Genomic DNA, 18444 nt, shown 5'->3' on the forward strand with positions numbered 1-18444 from the left:
TCCTTAAAACATTTACAACTCATGGCATTGCAGATACTAATGAACGATTGTTTGAATGGTAGCTAACGAAATTAAATCACCTTCTAAACAACATCAAGCTGACCTTCAGACAAAGGGTGTAACACTGTCAGCTCGCACACTCTGTTACCATCTAAATGAAATGGGAGTAAAGGGGGGAAACTGAGACATATTTAAAAAAGCACACAGAAACAATGAGTCTAAATCTCACAGAAAACCTGTGGAGAGATTTCACAACTGCGGTTCAAAGAAGGTATCCTTCAAAGAAACCTGGAGAAGTTTAATTTTAGGAGAAGTTTTAATTTTATAACTACAGTATGCATCTATATGGTAAGTGTAGCTGATAAAAAGGAGTATACAAAGAAAGCAGGGGTATCTGTTGAAGTAGCCGCTAAGTATACTCAATCCATGTAACAGTGTAGAAGAAGGTGTAAAAAGAATAATGCAAGAATAAAGTTTTAAGGGGATTTAAGAGATTTTTGGGAACAGTGTAAACGTTTTGAAATAGACATTCTCTGTCAATTGTTTATGCAACAGGCTCAATCCTTCAACTGAACTACATTACCCATGATTGCTTAAATTACATCGCGGAAGTGTGGAAAAACTAAACGGAACACATTGTAAACTTGAGAAAACTTGGAGCTATGTTTATGATAAACACGCTTTTCAAAGCTACATTGTAGTCATGCGTTTGACGGTCACATGCAAAGTTGGGGGCGTTTTCCATTTCTTGAGTTAGCACGCTTTAACTGCATCCACGTGTTTATTGATGTGTTTGCTCTCCGCGCTAAACTTCAGCTGCAGAGTCATTTTTTGAAATGCTCGAGTTCAGTGAACCGATTCTATCTGCTGTTCCGTTCCAAGGACTGGATTCAATGATTTCCAACTGAAATTCTCCACACTGTGATTCAGTTTACTGAAATTAGTGCCTGATCACTACTGTGGAAACGACAGGGAACACAAATAGTATGGTTTATAATTAGTGATTAAATTCAGTTGTAAATTGCTGTTATTATATAGCTAAGGAGTCAAATGGATTCATTTGGACTTGTAAACCGATTCAACCGAGTAATTAAAAAGAGTCAGTCCAAATCGAAACGATTCCTTTACTACTTGTAGATTTTCGGATTCCAAGCCTGCTCACCAGTCTTTCTCACTGAAACTGACCGCAGCTGGACGTCTCACGGGATACTTTGTCACCAAGGTGAGACACAGCTTAAACTCTGAGATTTTCACAGTGACTTGCTAATTTAAGAAGGTTACAGATCACATATCTTTCCACAGTTTTCGTCAACGTTACCTATTTTAATGTTTTCAGTTTCTTTGTGTGTGTGTGTGTGTATAACTGCATGCAGGATTTTAAGGCACAAAACTGGAGATACTTCCAGTGAGATATATTTTTAAATAGATAATGTGGCGTTTAGATATTTTTAACTATGGTTAACTTTCTGAAGTAGAATGAATTGATGTTAACATGCTTAACAACTACCTCGTGATTTACATCAGTCCATATTTTCAGTTGTGTAAGTCAGTAGCAATTTTTTTTTGGCTTGTTCTTTTTTTGTAACATTTTCTTCGAGCTGAAATCGACAGAGGTGTCCTTTGTACGATTTCGCAACCTTTGGGATGTGTATCAGTGGGTTTTGGTGCTGTAGGTCAGGTGAGGTCATTGATTTGATCAAGAAAACTATTACATTGCAAAGTGGTTCATGTGGTATGTTTAAACTCTAAAAGGAATATCAGAAGTAAAAATAATCAGTCAAAATCACTGCTGAGCATTTCCATTTAGCAGTTTTTCAAAGACTCTAATGGGCGAATTTAGACAGATGGGATTTGTTATGTCATATCTTATATTCAGTCTAAAGAGCCAAACCTCTCAATGTGTGGAGCGAGTTTTTTCAGCTGCAGTTGAATGTTGGAGAGGTTTAACGGGGACAGGGAGACAGTAGATTTAGTATTCTATTGTGGAATAATCATCCAAATCATGACATATATATGTATTATAGATGTGTTGCTTTTAACAATAATCAGCAATGGACCAATAGAAATGCTTAATACTTTGGAATAAAATCTTTGTACATTTACTTTCACTGAAAGTGAAGAAGGTATTTCCTTCTCCTGTAAAGTTATCATTTTGGGGATAAATGTTTTTCTTCGGACAGTGACGATATATAAAATCTCTACAGCATGAGTTCCTGGTTACTGTCAGTATCACTGTAAAGACATTTGGGTCTCTACAGTAATACACTTTCACATCAGCTCACTCTTAATGAGTGAGATACTTTGATTACATCTCACTAATTAATTAAGTTTGGAAAAATTTGCAGAATTCTCTTTTAAGGTAATCCAAAGACCTGTTCATATTCAATACCTGTAAACTGCAGTTGTCCTATGCTCTCACGACTTTGTAAGCTACATGTATAGGCCGCTGCTTGATTTGGATTTATAACTTCGTTTCTTTTCGCTTCTGCTTAATGTTTGTACTGTAAATGGATTCAGGACCTTAAGGCTTCAGAAAAGGTCACTGGTTATGTTCAGCCATTTAAATGTGGATTCCCATCTCATGTTGATAACCGAGAGGTCAATTTTACATGCAATTAAACATGCGGCTTATCAATATTGCATAAAGTAATTTTGTGCTGCATGGTTGCTCTGCACATTTGCTGTGCCACTTTTTTGTCTTTGAAGGCATTGCCCTATTGTCTCTCTGTCGGAATGCAGAACAGAGTTAAGAGCTGCTCAGTTGTTTAAAAAAAAAAAAAAAACAGTGCAACTTGGGTTAGTCAATTTTCAGTAGCTAGGAAAACTATCCTGGTGATTTTTATTTTTATTTAAAAAAAAAAAACGTAATTTGTCAATGTGTGCTATAGAAACACAAATTGTCCTAATATTTAATGAATATTAATTTTAGTGATTTCTATTCAGTAGCTCTTACATATTGTATTTTTATCGCCTGCAGCTTGACAAAAACTAATAAAAACATGTTTAGTATTTCCATGTTCCATTATAATGTATGCCCTAATCGGTAATGTTATTTATATTCGCTTATTATTTAAAATGTTATGAATTTTGAACTTTGACAACTGAGAAACTGCAACAATCTAACAGTTATATCAGTGTACACTATTTAAGTACAAATATCTATAATATAATATTTAAGTACAAATATCACTGAATATAATTATCTTTTTACTCCATTCCTTGGACTAAATTTAATTTTTTTCCCCCTGTATTATATTAAGAATTATTGTTGTTCTCTATAATAACAACAGTGTAAATATAAGCCTTCTAAGCTAACATTCAGAGTTGTCTTGTTTCATTCAATATTTAGAAGGGTTTGAGATGTTACATACTGTAAGACAAGCTGTATTTATATATTAAAGGTATTTAATCAGTAGAAAATTCAGAAATATTGAAACATAGGTTACACTTCTGAACAAAAATGTACGTGAAATGTTTTTTAACTTCTGACATCAGTAATGCATCTTGTGATAGAGTTCACTTATCTGACGCTAACTGCAATGCACTGCCTTGAAAACTAATGTATCCATAGGTTTTGAACACTGTATTTTGTTACTGACAAAAGCAGGTCCCTGATTGGTTACTATACACCTTACCGACAGACGGCCATGGCAGAGCGCGTGCTCGTGATTGGCAGTGGTGGGAGGGAGCATGCACTGGCTTGGAAGCTGGCACAGTCACCTCATGTCCAGCAAGTCCTAGTTGCCCCTGGCAATGCTGGCACGGCCAACAGTGGAAAGATCACAAACTCAGGTGAGTGATTTAGTGTAAACATTCCTACATGCACCCATTCTTCATTGTCATCACTCTTTGATGTCATTTATTGATCTACCCATATGCTTACAGTTTTATAGCCTTCTAAAATATTACATTTATAATTGCACCAAGTTTTAGACACAGCAAACCTGAATGAATTAATGAAATGCTTCAGTTGATAACTCTCATTGTATTTCTTATCCAAGTCCAACGATCCAAACAAACATTTTTTTGGCTTGTACTTATGTGCTAAAATGAATACAAGTGCATTACAAAGTGATTTCATAATGTATCCCCTCTAAATCTGCCATTTATTCAAACAATTACATATAAATTAGTAGTAAAATCCTTAATGTGGTAATTCCAGGTTTTGTACATAAATGAGTATTGTAAAAGGGACAAATGTCATTCTGAACAACAGAAATTTACAGGGTGTCTCAGAAGTTAGGAAACAAAAAGGTAAGGAAACTACCGTGTAAATAGATGGTAATCATTGCAGTCCACAAGCTGTGATGGAAGGGGGAAAACATGGCCTAACAGCATCCACCCTTCAGTTTGTCTTAAACTGGATCACACTTTATTTTTTTATGGGTGTTTATTTTTTATATATTTATATTTATAAATAAATAAATATTATATTTATTTTATATATATATATGTATGTATGTATGTATGTATGTATGTATATATATATATATGTATATATGTATATATATTCTCTCACTCTCTCTCTCACTCTCTCTCTCTCACAGCTGTGAGTGTGAGTAATCACACCATCCTTGCTCAGTACTGCAAAGATCATAATGTGGGATTGGTCGTTGTTGGGCCTGAAGTTCCCTTAGCAGCAGGTAAGGAATACATGTTCTAATAGCTAAGGACTTAATGTGATTCTAAATAAAATTTGCTGTCAAATGATATCGTGTTTGGAGCAGTTCAAATAAAGGAGGAATTAAATTCACAAGTCTCACAGGAAGCATGTGTTAAACTTTACTTTTCAAGCTTGATGGTATTGTGTGAGATTTGAGGCAATCTTTGCTAATTTAGCAGAAAATTGGGTTTGAAATACTTATGACCAATATGGAAAACATGTTCTTTGGCCTTTTTCTGACTGTAGGGTTCTCCAGTTCACATGCTTTAGGAGCACATCTCTGCTGTATATTCTGCTGTATGCTACACTCCACAGCTCTTTTACACTCCACGTTTGTGGCATCTGATGTACGAACACTTGGATATATGATGGGACTGATTTCGCACAGAGTTTTGCTAAAGGCCTTCACTGGTCTACACTGGTTTTCTGTCATAGGTATCGTGGATGACCTGACAGCAGCAGGTGTGCCATGTTTTGGACCCATGGCGAAGGCTGCCCAGCTAGAGGCCAGTAAAAGTTTCTCTAAGAGCTTCATGGACCGCCACAGCATCCCCACTGCCCACTGGGGTTCCTTCACTGACCCTCAGGAAGCCTGCAGCTACATCCGAGGGTAAGTGCACAGGGAGGATGGGGGTGAGGTTTGGAATGCTTTTGTGAGTTTAATAATAATTATAAAGAATTGAATTCCATGTGAATGCCAGTGTCATGGAATACACTTAACTGATTATTTAACAAAGTTGATATTTGTATTTAATTTTTGGAGCATTTCAGTTTGATTATTTTTTTCAGGAAAATGACACAGTAGATCTTTAAATCTCAAATTTCAACCATATTCAAGCTGAACACTGTAATAAAAAAAATTGAATATCACTGATTCTGCTTTAGAAGACAATATTCAATTAAATATGCAAATTTCAACTTTACACAAGGTAGTGTTACAGTCACACAACTCCAGGGACGCTCTGGGTCTGTGAGGAGTTTGGTGTGTTCTCCTCATGTCCATGTTTCCTCCGGATGCTCCTGTTTCCTCCCACAGTCCAAAAACACACGTTGGTAGGTGAATTGGTGACTCAAAAGGTATCCATAGGGGTGAGTGTGTGAGTGAATGTGTGACTGTGTCTTGCCCTGTGAAGGACTGGCGCCCCCTCCAAGGTGTGTTCCTGCCTTGCGTCCAGTGATTCCGTGTAGACTCTGAACCCGCCGTGACCCTGAACTGGAAAAACGGTTGCAGACAATGAATGAATGAATGAATTTTACACAAACCTTCACACCAGCATTTTTATGCTTTTAATATCTAATATTTGTCAGTGCTTTTAGAAAGTGTGTTTAATACACATTAGTGTGTTTAAGGGAAATATATCCCTTTATCTACTTTTTGAATGTTTCTAAGAAAAGGAAGTAACTTTCTCAATATAATGTGATTTTACTTATTTAAAACTCCTTACAATTTGCATATACATTACATGAAAAATCATGCTTAATGATAAGGAAGTTAAAATGAAGCAAATACAGCTTCTTTTAAATTGTTTGGCAACAGAATTTGACATTTCATGCAAAATAATCCAAAGAAACTTGGATGGATTATACACATACATACATACATATGTGTGTGAGTGTGTATACATATATATCACCTCACACTTCCCTACAGAGCAGATTTCCCAGCTCTGGTGGTGAAGGCCAGTGGTCTGGCTGCAGGGAAGGGAGTAATCGTAGCAAATGATAAGGACGAGGCCTGCCAGGCGGTGCTGGACATCATGAAGGTCAGTGACTATAACATACGGTTCTATTTCTGAACATTCTGTACAATATTTATTTGCTCTCACTGCAGGATGTGTCATCTCATAGCAGTGTTGTATGGTATATGATACTAGAAAAGTGTTGCACGGTATATAGATACATTAAAATTGGTACAAAAATAATAAGCCCATATAATTACCTGTTACACCAAATTCTGTGACGATTGAATTCTGTGACCCTAGATTAATGTAATTAATATTCTGTGGGATCACAAATTCTTAAGGCAGCTGACGGAAACTGCAACCCCTATGCTGGACATGAATTAGTGCCCTCTAGGGTCACGGAACTCGCCATTCACAGAATGCGGTATAACACCTGTACTTTAAGTATATTATGCTAAGAGAGGCATTTCCAATAAGTGCCACAGGGGGCAGTGTCTGTCCACAGCGGTTTGCCTCCTCTCCCTCTCTTAATGATTTTGCCGCTAGTTTTAGCGACTTTTCAGACCTTCTAGTGAGTTATTTTAAAAACAAAAACCCGACTGGCACCAGCGACCTACTGTACGAACCTTAGCTATTTCATATAGAAGAGAATCACAGGTAGCACAGCTCGTTAGAACACCGGGACTGACCATTAGCGGGAGAGACATCTCCCTCTCCACAGCTTCCCTGTTCCAGAGACAGGTCACACAGATTAGAATGAGCAAAGAGTGCTGCCAAAGACACGCTTGCTGTCTTTTATGTTGTGTTTATTCCTTTTTTGAACTGCTGAAGTGAGATCCCATAATTGATTGAGGCATTCAACTTTATTCAAACAGTAAACACGTCTTATGAATGTATGACACAGATGGCGTAACTGGACCCAGAAATGGCAAAATGACACGTGGCGTCACACTTAACAAGCAGATACCAGCGATTTTGCTGACCGCCCACTGCTTGTAGAGAAAGTACATTACTTTTCCTGACGTTTTAAGTTTTTGCTATGGTATCGTTTCAGTATCTGTGTCGAGATATTTAGGCAGGTGTTGTATTGAAATTCATAATTTTGGTATTGTGACATCTATCTCATAGTCTTAATTGCATTTAACCCTGTCCTGTTTTCTAGGACAAAGCATTTGGCACTGCAGGTGATACTGTGGTGGTGGAAGAACTGCTTGAGGGAGAGGAAGTTTCAGTGAGTGTGTCTTTTCTTGCACATACATCACATAACAGTATGTGTATGTGTCAAGTGCCTTAACTATTTCTTCTTCCTCTTAGTGCTTGTGTTTCAGTGATGGCTCTACAGTGGCTCCTATGCCCCCTGCACAGGATCATAAGAGGCTACTGGATGGAGACCAGGGGCCAAATACAGGAGGAATGGGGGCCTATTGCCCCACCCCTCAGGCAATTGGGCATTTATTTTTTTAAATATTCTTATTAGATTAATCTTAATTAACGTTTGAATCGGGGTAGACAGATAAAAGCATTTGCGGTGTCCACTCTGACCACCAAGCAAAACCTATGGCCAAAATTAGGGCACATATAAAAAAAACATTAATTTTAAATATTTTAAATATATATGCTGTATGAACAAAAAGGCTTCAGTAAAAAAAATCATATGGATAAATTCCAAATAAACTCTTATATAATTAAAATGAACACTACCAAATTTACTGTAATTTTACTGTATTTGTAAAAGTTAGTGTCACATGGTGCCACTAATGATTCAGTTCCAAATCTTATAGTTCTGCTAATATATATTTTAATACTTCTAAATACTTACATTCTAAATACTAATAACTTCCATTAATTAAAACTGTTGTGTGTGTTTATGTAGGTATCTGAGGAGTTACTTCAACAGATCAAAACTACAGTTCTGCAGAAGACTATAGATGGCATGAAGGAAGAGGGTGTACCATATGTGGGTATGTAAGCAATGTTAAGATAGAAGAAATTTAATAATGTATGTTTTAGCAGTTGTTGAGTAACCTATGAACCCCTGTCCCCCTCCAGGCGTGCTGTACGCAGGGCTAATGTTGACTAAGCAGGGGCCAAAGGTGCTGGAGTTCAACTGCCGCTTCGGCGACCCTGAGTGTCAGGTCGATATTTAGTGTTTTATCACAAGTCTTGAGTGTTTTTATTGATTACAGATAGCCTTGGTTGTTTCTTAGTATATTCTCCCAACAGGCAGCTGATTTAATTGACTAGACCATCATTTTAAACTTTTTTCATTATTATTTTAATTATTATTCATTAAAATGTTTCTGTGTTTTTTGTCATCACTTTTTTTTTTTTTTTTTTAATACTCAGGTGCTGTTGCCCCTGTTGAAAAGTGATCTGTATGAGGTTTTGAAGAACACAATGCAAGCTAAACTGGCCTCTGATCCTCCTGTGTGGCTGGACAACAGTGCTGCTGTCACCGTGGTCATGGCCAGTGAAGGCTATCCGGGAGCATATAAGAAAGGCGTTGAGATCACAGGTACATTTATTAGTATGAATGTTGAGTTGGAAGATGAGATCAAAAATTTCAATAAATTATTAAAAAATACCATCATGTATTCCTAAATATATATTTTTGAGTGTCGAGTTATTAGATCTGAAGAAAGTGAAGTGTAAGCTCTGTGTAGTTAATGTTTATCTGTTTACATCAGCTACATATTTAATAATGAATATAAACAGCTGAGACATATTGATTGAGTGAGTGAAATGCAGTTTTACAAAGCTTATACTTTCAACATGTAAAATGGATCTCATCTTTAGAAATGCAACATTTGATATCTATAACTTTTAATTGTTCTTAATTATTTAACAATTATTTTAACATTTATTCACCCAGACCTATGCCAGTGTTCTAGAATAAGAACAAGTTGAATTTACTTGACCAAAAAAAAAATATATATATATATGTGAATGGTTCAGGTAATTTTGTCATTGCAATCCACAAACCTAGGTGGCTAGTGTCCTGCAGTTATGCATTTTTCCCCATTCAAACAAATCTATTAATTTGGATAACTAACTGTTGACTGGTGGGTCTGAGCAGTTTTTAACCTCTCATATCAATGAGTTGTTTGTTTTGTTTTGTTGAAAATTCAGTGGTTTTATTTTCTTGTACGCAGTAAACCTCAGTTACACTGAAAATTGAGATTCCTATTCTGGAAAATAAAAAATAAGGTAACAGTATGAAAATGAGACAGGATTATATACATGATAAGGTTGACTTTATAAAGCATGTGCAATAAAAGGCATCAAAGTGTGTATTAGGGCTGGGCAATTAATCGAAAATTAATCGATATCGAAATTCAGAACTACTAATCGACCTACTCTTGTATATGTCGATTATATTGATTTTTTTTTATCTTTTATGTCCCCACTGTGTGTTCATGTACTGTCACTTTTAAACCACGCTACCAAGCTGCAGTCACGTGATTCTGCCCCTATCTGCCACATAGAAGCAACCTGAACTCAGAAGCCGACCAAGCAATTTGAGCAGCTCATAACAAAGAAAAACACAGCGTCTGTGGTTTGGATGTGCTGTATTTTGACTATAATTAAGACGACACTGAACAAACACTGTTTCAGCGACCAAAGCACAATCACATACCAAATATAAACAGTGCTCAGAAAACAAAAGGGCAACAAGATCACAGCAACATATATAAAAAATATCCTAGCTTTAATACTGCCGCATTTTTGCAGTACAAGGCTTGTCACTGAACTATGTGGGTCAGAAATACAAAAACAAAATAATATTTCATTATCGGTAAAATTTAAAATTAATCATGATATTGATTTGTGCTCATATCGCCCAGCACTAGTGTGTATTATTAAGTTGCCAGTTAGTAAATAATGATTTTAAATAATATGTGCTATTGATTTAACAAACTCATGCACCCAAAGATAATCTAATCTAAACAAAACACTGTTCTTCAGACTCATGCACACCTACTACTTTATAGAAAAAAAAAATCTTACATTTCTTATTTGTTTTTTATATATACAGTGGAACCTCTACCTACGAACTTGATCCGTTCCGTGACCCGGTTCGTAAGTGGGAAAAGTTCATTTCTCGAGTCAATTTTACCCCGTTTAAAATAATGGAAAAGCAATTAATGTGTTCCAGCCCACCCTGAAAGTCACCCTTTTTGCACTGATATATGTTTACATAACTCTCAATTTGGTAAAAAAAAAAACATACATGTAGCATTACTAAAAATAAAATAAATACAGTGGTAACAGTAATAAAAAAGTTTTAAGTGGTTACATATCGCTACATTGAAGACGTGACGACTGTCTGGAGGAGTAACACTGGCTGTATGACGGGAGGTGGGAGGTGGGGGGTGGGTGGAATAACGGAGAGTATGTGGTGAATGTGGGGAGACGAAGCATAGATACGGCTTAACGTAGCATGAATTTCGATGTCTGCTATTTACACGAATGCTAAATTGCCAAAACTACAATTTGCTAATCTTAAAAGGTCACTCAAGTCTGGGCGCGCTGGGATACTCGCCTATTGGGGTCAATGGCCATTTCCAGCCGCCGACTCGGCGAAGGCTCGGGTTCGTTTCTAGAGTCATGGTTCGTTGGTGGAGGCAAAATATATTCAAATGCCCGGTTCGTATCTTGGAAAGTTCGTTAGTAGAGGTTCTATATATATATATATATATATATATATATATATATATATATATATTTGTATTTGTATTTACTGTGATTATATATACCTTTTATAGAGCATTAGCATTAGTTTAAATTTATATGATTATCTTAGTTACTTCTGTACAATACTGTATTAAATTCTAGATATTTTTATTATTGTTATTATATTATTCTGCAGGTCTGTCTCAGGTCACAGAGATGGGACTTCAAGTGTTCCATGCTGGTACTACTTTAAAGGAAGGGGGCGGAGTTGTGAGCAGTGGTGGGCGTGTGCTGACCATAACGGCAGTTCAGCCCACTCTTGAGAATGCCTTGCATAGCGCCAATCAGGGCGTGGTTACGGTGGGCTTCCCCAACGCAGTGTTCCGCCGAGATATCGGCCATAGAGCCATCGCTTACCTCACCCGCACCAGGTGTGTGTGTGAAGTGCGGACCATTAGTCTCCATTCACATTGTAATCTTAATTAATAATGTCACATTGGCTTTCACATGATGTTAAGTTAACCGTAAAGAAAATATCAGCTTCCACAGGATGCACATTGTATGCATTTTTTTTTTACGTTTTCCAATGAATAAGCTCAACATTTAGTAAAGATGTGTTTTGTTCCTTTGTCATTTTGCAAGATTGAAGCATAGGATCTGTGAAATGATTGAAACTACAGTCTCACTACTGTAAATATCAAATGGAACATAAACGTGAACTGACTATTCTCCCCTTGTGCCCATTTCACAGTGGACTGACATATAAGGACAGTGGAGTGGACATAACTGCAGGGAACAAGCTGGTGGAAATAATAAAGCCTCTGGCCAAGGCCACTTCTCGCACAGGTACTTCACTTTGGTCAGGAAATATAACATTATATTCAATTCTTTTTTTATATAAAATAACATCATGAACCTGGTGTTGCAATTTGACAGGTTAGGGTTCAATTTCCTACAATTTGCCACAGTACTTAAAAAGCCAATCAAGAGCTTAGAAACACTTACTTAAGCCCTTTTTATTCATTACCAACTTCTGCCCACTAGTTAAACCTCTACCCACAAGGTAGAAGACAAAGAGCCACCCATCGTTTCTTTTTGAACTCTTGCTAACATGATGCCATTGTACAGCAGAACACACTTGGAGGAGAACACTACCTGCCCTAACTCTTAGCTGATTAACAAGTGCTCACATTGGCTAGCACTGTACTAAGTGAAGGGGTCGGGTATCGTGGGAAGTCAGTCCTATCCAATCAACCCAGAGGGAGGCCAGTTAGTGATGGAACTGCCTGAGTTGCTCTTTCAGTAGTCTTTTTTCTTTTCCTAAGTAAAACAAGTTAAAACCCTCACAAAGAAACACAAACTTTTAAGTATGTTTTACAAATCTCAAATTTAAGTGAGTTTTGGGTCAATATTTCTAAGCGCACAGCAATTACCACTACATCTTTAAAACTGATTCACTGCATCATAATGTCACACATTATTTTTATTACATTTAATTATTTTGGGGCAGTGAGACTGGATCTGTCACACTCTTTATTGCTTTGTTATTAAAAAAAGCCAGGAATTTTATGTTGGTTTAATTATCTAATAAAATGCAATCGATAACTGCACTGATTTTGAAATACAGGGTGGCTCAAAAGAAAGAAAAAAAATAGTAAGGAAACAACAATGTAAAAGACAGTGTTTCTGTTTTAAACTGTCTGTGGGTGAAGAGGGATTAAAATGGTTTAACATGATTCACTCGTTTTAATTTTCCAAATAAAACCCCCAAATATATATTTATTTCTAATCTATACATATCAATATTTTGCTCAGGTTGCAGTGCTGAGCTTGGAGGCTTTGCTGGACTTTTTGATCTAAAAGCTGCTGGTTTCACTGACCCCATCCTTGTAGCTGGAACTGATGGCGTTGGCACCAAACTTAAGGTACAGTTTTATCCAAAAATCATTATATTCTGCTGTTTTCAGTATCTACCAACATGTTGAGAAATCATCCTTTGCCTACCACCTCCATTTAGATTGCACAAGCTTGCAACATCCACAACACGCTCGGCCAAGATCTGGTGGCAATGTGTGTCAATGATGTTCTGGCCCAAGGGGCAGAACCTCTTTTCTTCTTGGACTATTTCTCCTGTGGTCACCTGGATGTGGGTGTGGCTTCATCTGTGATTGAAGGGATTGCAGAGGCATGTAAGATGGCAGGATGTGCTTTATTGGGTGAGTGAGACACACTTTTTCAACTCATTCTTTTTCCTCTATATAATTATGGGCATTCGGTTACATTCGTATTTTTTATTTATTTTATTTATTTATTTATTTTTTTTTGCTATTCTGTTCCATAAGTTACATAGTGAAGAATGATTTTGAAGCTGTGATTTAAGAAAAAAATATGTAGTTTGCTTTAAATCGCTTTTAAACATGAGGTCTTATTTTTATTTGTTTATTTACTTATTTTTTGGGGGAGCTAGGAAACCACCACTTAATTTAGGCATTATGGGAATAGGATGAACAATCATGCATCCAACAATACAACAAGCCTCATACATTGTTTATATAGTTTTGGAATATATTATGACACTAACTGAAAATGATAAAATTTGTTTGTTGTTAACATTGACCAGCATCATTTACCTTAAAATTAGCGCTTAAAATCATTGTGATGCTTCGCTAACCTTTAATAGAGAGAACAGGGCCCTTGTTTTAGATTTTCCGGTTCACCACTGCAGAAACTGCACTATATAACTTTTGGAGGAGGGTAGGAAACTACTCCCCTTCATCCACATTCTGCCTTTATTTTAGGACCATGCTGTGAAAATGAATTGCACTTTGCAAGTGTATTGGGAGCCCAGGAGCAAAACAAAATTAAATCTTACCTAGGGTTCCTTTAAAGGAGTAGCTTTTTATTTTTTGGGGTTCATGGGGTTAAGAAATGTATTTTGTATATGTTCAGGTGGTGAAACTGCTGAGATGCCTGGTGTGTATGGTCCAGGAGAATATGACCTTGCTGGGTTCTGTGTGGGGGCAATAGAGCGGGGGTCTCTTCTACCCAAGCTTGGAGACATTCAGGAGGGAGATCTGCTGATTGGAGTGGCCTCCTCAGGAGTGCACAGCAATGGTTTTAGTCTAGTGCGTAAAGTCTTAGATTGTAGTGGCCTCCAGTACAGCTCGCCTGCTCCTTTTGGACAACCCGGGCAAACTATAGGTATGACTATGAACTATGAATTTTTTTTTTTCAGGGCAACAATCTTTAATATTTAAAATATATCTACTTAAGTTGCTGACCATTCATTCGTATCCCCTTTTTTTTTCCCCCAAAGGCGAAGCATTGCTTACACCCACTAAAATCTACAGCCGCCTTCTCCAGCCAATCCTGCACAGTGGAGCCGTGAAAGCTTATGCCCACATTACAGGGGGTGGCCTCTTGGAGAACATTCCTCGAGTCCTGCCAAAAGAACTAGCTGTTGACCTGGGTAAGTTGGATACAAATGGCTCCGTAGCTTTGGTAAATGTGGTTTCTACTTGTTGTGAAATGTAAGCTCTCAAATAGAGTAAGAGCAAGCTATTTAATCAAAGCTCCAACCTGGAGAGCACAATTCCCCATTTCTACTATACAAATATTTGTTGGAAGCTGTGCCAAACTTTATTTATTTGTTTATTTTTGAAGAATTAATAAACAATGATTTACTAAGCCAGAAATCCTTTACCCTTTGACTATCATCTCTATAGACGGCTATATTAAAATCATTTCTGTTTTCAGATGCCACACGATGGAGGATTCCTCCTGTGTTTTCCTGGCTCCATAAGGTGGGCTCCCTCTCAGAGGAGGAAATGGCCCGAACATTTAACTGTGGGCTAGGATCCGTGCTGGTGGTGGGCAAACAGGACGCTCAGAGGGTCCTCAGACAGGTGCAGGCTCAAGAGGAGGCTTGGATTGTGGGCTCACTTACACATAAAATGCCCGGTGAGCAAGCTGCTGGAAAATAATACACAATACATTTATTGTATTAATATTGGTTTTGCACTATTTAGCGGCAGATGAGTTACGAGAGTTAGGAGTTGAGGAGAAGCTTTTACATACACCTGGTTTGAAGACTTTTAAACAAAATTGTTCACCAGTTAACACATTTCATGTCTCCACACATTTCTTGCATTAGTTACAGTGCCTTGCGAAAGTATTCACCCCCTTGAACTTTTCAACCTTTTGCCACGTTTCAGGCTTCAAACATAAAGATATACAAATTTAATTTTTTGTGAAGAATCTCCAAAAAATTTTAAACATAAAGTGACCAATTGCAAGTCTGTTATTTTGGCATGACATGAAGAAGTAGGGGCTGCACGGTGGCCCAGCAGGTGTATTCCTGCTTTGCCCAGTGATTCCGATTAGGCTCTGGACCCACCACAACCCTGGACTGGATAAGAAGCAGTTACAAACAATAAGTGAATGCATGTAAGAGGAAGCAGATAGTCTATCAGAATGCAGCTGGCGTGACAGTGAGGCCAGTTTAATTCACTGACAGAATCAGGCTGAGACTAATGACACTGTGGCATTCTCTTAATGCTGGTTGTGTCCTAGTTAAAGTCCATTCAATAGTTTTCTTTGTTCTACGTTTTTATTAAAAGGTGGAGAGGCAGTGGTAGTCAGAAATCTGGAACACATTTTGAGGGCAGGTCCCAATCCTTGTCCTGACACCAGCATCTTGCAGAACGGAGCATCTCACACAGATTCCAGTTCCCGCAAGAGGACTAAGGTGGCTGTGCTCATCTCAGGGACTGGTAAGTGTCAGCAGTCCTGCTTCAATGATTAGTTTTTATTCAGGTTTCAAGCTTCACAAGTCATGTTATAATAAGTATATGAGGAAAAATATCCGACTAATAAAATAAATGAAGTCATACTTTGAGGTTTGTGTGTGTGTGGTAGGGACCAATCTGCAGGCCCTGATAGAGCAAACCAAGAAGCCATCTAGCTCTGCTGAGATTGTAGTGGTCATTTCAAATCGTCCAGGTGTTCTGGGCCTGAAGAGAGCCTCTATGGCAGGAATCCAGACACGGGTAAATTCTGTTAAATTTCTATTCAATTTAAATTCTAGTCCCGAGATCCATATATCTGCTGCTCAATGTGTCAAGTAATATAACAGTAACTTGCACTGAAATATCTGTACAGCAGTGATTGTAGATAATGTGTAATGTGCTTACACCGCTCCATCAGGTAGTGGACCATAAGCTGTATGGGAGCCGTGCTGAGTTTGACAGCACTATAGACCATGTCCTGGAGGAGTTTGGAGTGGAGGTGGTGTGTCTAGCTGGCTTTATGAGAATCCTCACTGGACTGTTTGTCAAAAAATGGAATGGTATGCAACCAAACTTATTAAACTCTGTGTGGGCAATGTTGATATTGTTGAGGAACAATCGGTTTTTGTGTGTGTGACACTTTTTCTTGATTATTGGGCTGTGTGAAATGGTCTGAAATGTCTTATATTAAAAACTGAGAATGCTTTTTTTCCCCTCTTCTGTACCATAGTCAGAGACACTATACCATTCAATATTACAACACGAGAGATACAAGAGTTTGTGGACTGAGGAAACTGGTTGTGCCTGCAATGGCTAAGTTAGGGTTAGTTTGTTTATTACTGTGGCACCAGAAACATAATTGAACAGTGTAGTGGGTAATACTTCTGCTACCAAGCTCCATACCTGTAGGAATCCATTGGCAGCACTCTTAAAGCTGATGGCATACCTCTGTAGAGTAATTTTAACTTGCTTCCTTAGATTTGCTTTTGTCCTCAGTTTTGTACTCAGCTCATCTACACTTACAACTTATGGTATTTTATGATATTAATCAACTATCTTCGCTAGCATTAGCTTGGGAATGGACTTACAGCCCCATATTGTAGATGGAAACTGGGCTTAGTGGAAGAACTGCACAAAGAATCTGGAGATACAGTGAACCTTTTGGAGAGTGTCTTTTCTGAAACTTGTGAAATGATTGAAATGTGTGGCTTTTTTGTTTGTCACAGGCAAGCTACTTAACATCCATCCATCGCTGCTGCCTTCCTTTAAAGGTGTGAATGCACAGAAGCAGGCCCTGCTTGCTGGGGCTAGAGTCACTGGCTGCACCGTACACTATGTGGCTGTAAGTTAATGTCCTTTAGGGCATCTAGGAAGTCTCCTATCTGTAACTAATACATGTGGATATATTTGCTATACTTTGTGGGAAAACATAAACATGTACATTTGAAATGTTATGAATGATAATTTTCTAATCATTGGGTTCATACTTACACAAGTCTTACACAAGTACTACAATATCAGGGTAAAACATGTTAAGGTAAACCTTCAGAATAGATTCTGATATAAAAAAAAGAAAAGAATAATGCATTAAAAATCTAGTTTACAGGCTACTGAGTGGCACAAAATTTGAAGTGTACGTTCCACCAATGGGAGATAGAAATGTGATCCACAGTCCTCTACTACCTGTAGCAAGGAGCCCCATGCTTTGGCTGAAGGATAGCCCCCCTTTCCCCATTCCTAAAAAATGTTAGCTAGTGCTGATGTTAGCTGGGTCATGGTTGTAGTCCTCCAACCATGATGAGCTTAACCTTGTAAATTATATCTTGTATGTTATTATTTTTTTAATCCACAGGAGGAGGTGGATGCAGGAGCAATCATTGTCCAAGAGCCTGTTCCTGTGCTGATGAATGACACGGAGGAGAGCCTATCTGAGCGCATCAGGGAGGCTGAGCATCAGGCTTTCCCCACCGCTTTAGAACTCGTTGCTAGTGGCACTGTAAAGTTAGGAGAGGATGGACGCATTGTGTGGAACCAGACAGCATAGGAATTAACGGCAAAAAACTAAGGTGTGTTCAGCAAAACACTAAATCTTATAGATCTTACTTGATCAGAACATACACGATCATACCCAGTATTAATGGTCCCTACTGCTTTGGAATTTTGAATAAAACTTGTTTACATTACTGAGAACACAGATCTGATTTAAGTCAAATGACTTTCCATTTCATGTCCATTTTTGTAGTTACACTAGAATGTTCTTCTCTAGCTTTATGTGGAGGATGGTTGTTAAGATATAGGTTTCTATGTACTTCTGAACATTCCATGTAGGACCAAAAGAACTCCATTCAATTGACTTGTCAGTTTTAATGGTGCAGTGTTATAGTGTAGTTTTGTGGTAGGTAATTTTACATTACTTAAATATTCTTTAAATATTTCAGTATAGAAAATGAACTGCATGAGAGATGCTCAGTTGTTAGTAGTAGAAACAATCAATTAATGCCTGCTAGTGAACTGGTGTAGAATTTTTACAGTTGAAAGGGTCCCTCTGCATGTAATGTTAGACACTGAAATTTGCTTGACATTGATGGTATTAAATCTCGATACTGAACTTGTACTACTGTAAAACTTTGGTCTTTGG

At 37.6% G+C, this 18444-nt stretch overlaps 1 protein-coding gene across 3 annotated transcripts; it reads left to right on the forward strand.

Annotated features, from left to right (window-relative positions):
• The first annotated feature begins 701 nt into the window (after positions 1–701).
• On the forward strand, positions 702–18396 carry gart (phosphoribosylglycinamide formyltransferase). Of its 3 annotated transcripts, none has more exons than XM_066660087.1 (22): positions 702–1222; positions 3642–3792; positions 4548–4643; positions 5099–5273; positions 6315–6426; positions 7508–7576; positions 7660–7785; positions 8219–8306; positions 8395–8480; positions 8692–8860; positions 11216–11450; positions 11771–11865; positions 12835–12944; positions 13037–13235; positions 13969–14220; positions 14336–14488; positions 14776–14979; positions 15639–15791; positions 15937–16067; positions 16225–16366; positions 17033–17148; positions 17659–18396. In XM_066660087.1, the coding sequence occupies exons 2-22, from the start codon at positions 3648–3650 to the stop codon at positions 17848–17850; spliced, it is 3048 nt and encodes a 1015-aa protein (XP_066516184.1). In that variant the 5' UTR covers positions 702–1222; positions 3642–3647; the 3' UTR covers positions 17851–18396. The 3 variants fall into 3 exon arrangements, with proteins under 3 accessions (XP_066516184.1, XP_066516182.1, XP_066516183.1); XM_066660085.1 differs by having other exon boundaries at positions 703–1222; positions 3605–3792; positions 17659–18395; XM_066660086.1 differs by having other exon boundaries at positions 703–1222; positions 3608–3792; positions 17659–18395.
• The last annotated feature ends 48 nt before the right edge of the window (positions 18397–18444 follow it).

Source organism: Hoplias malabaricus, chromosome 2, assembly GCF_029633855.1.
Source record: "Hoplias malabaricus isolate fHopMal1 chromosome 2, fHopMal1.hap1, whole genome shotgun sequence".
In the NCBI taxonomy this organism is placed as follows: domain Eukaryota; kingdom Metazoa; phylum Chordata; class Actinopteri; order Characiformes; family Erythrinidae; genus Hoplias; species Hoplias malabaricus.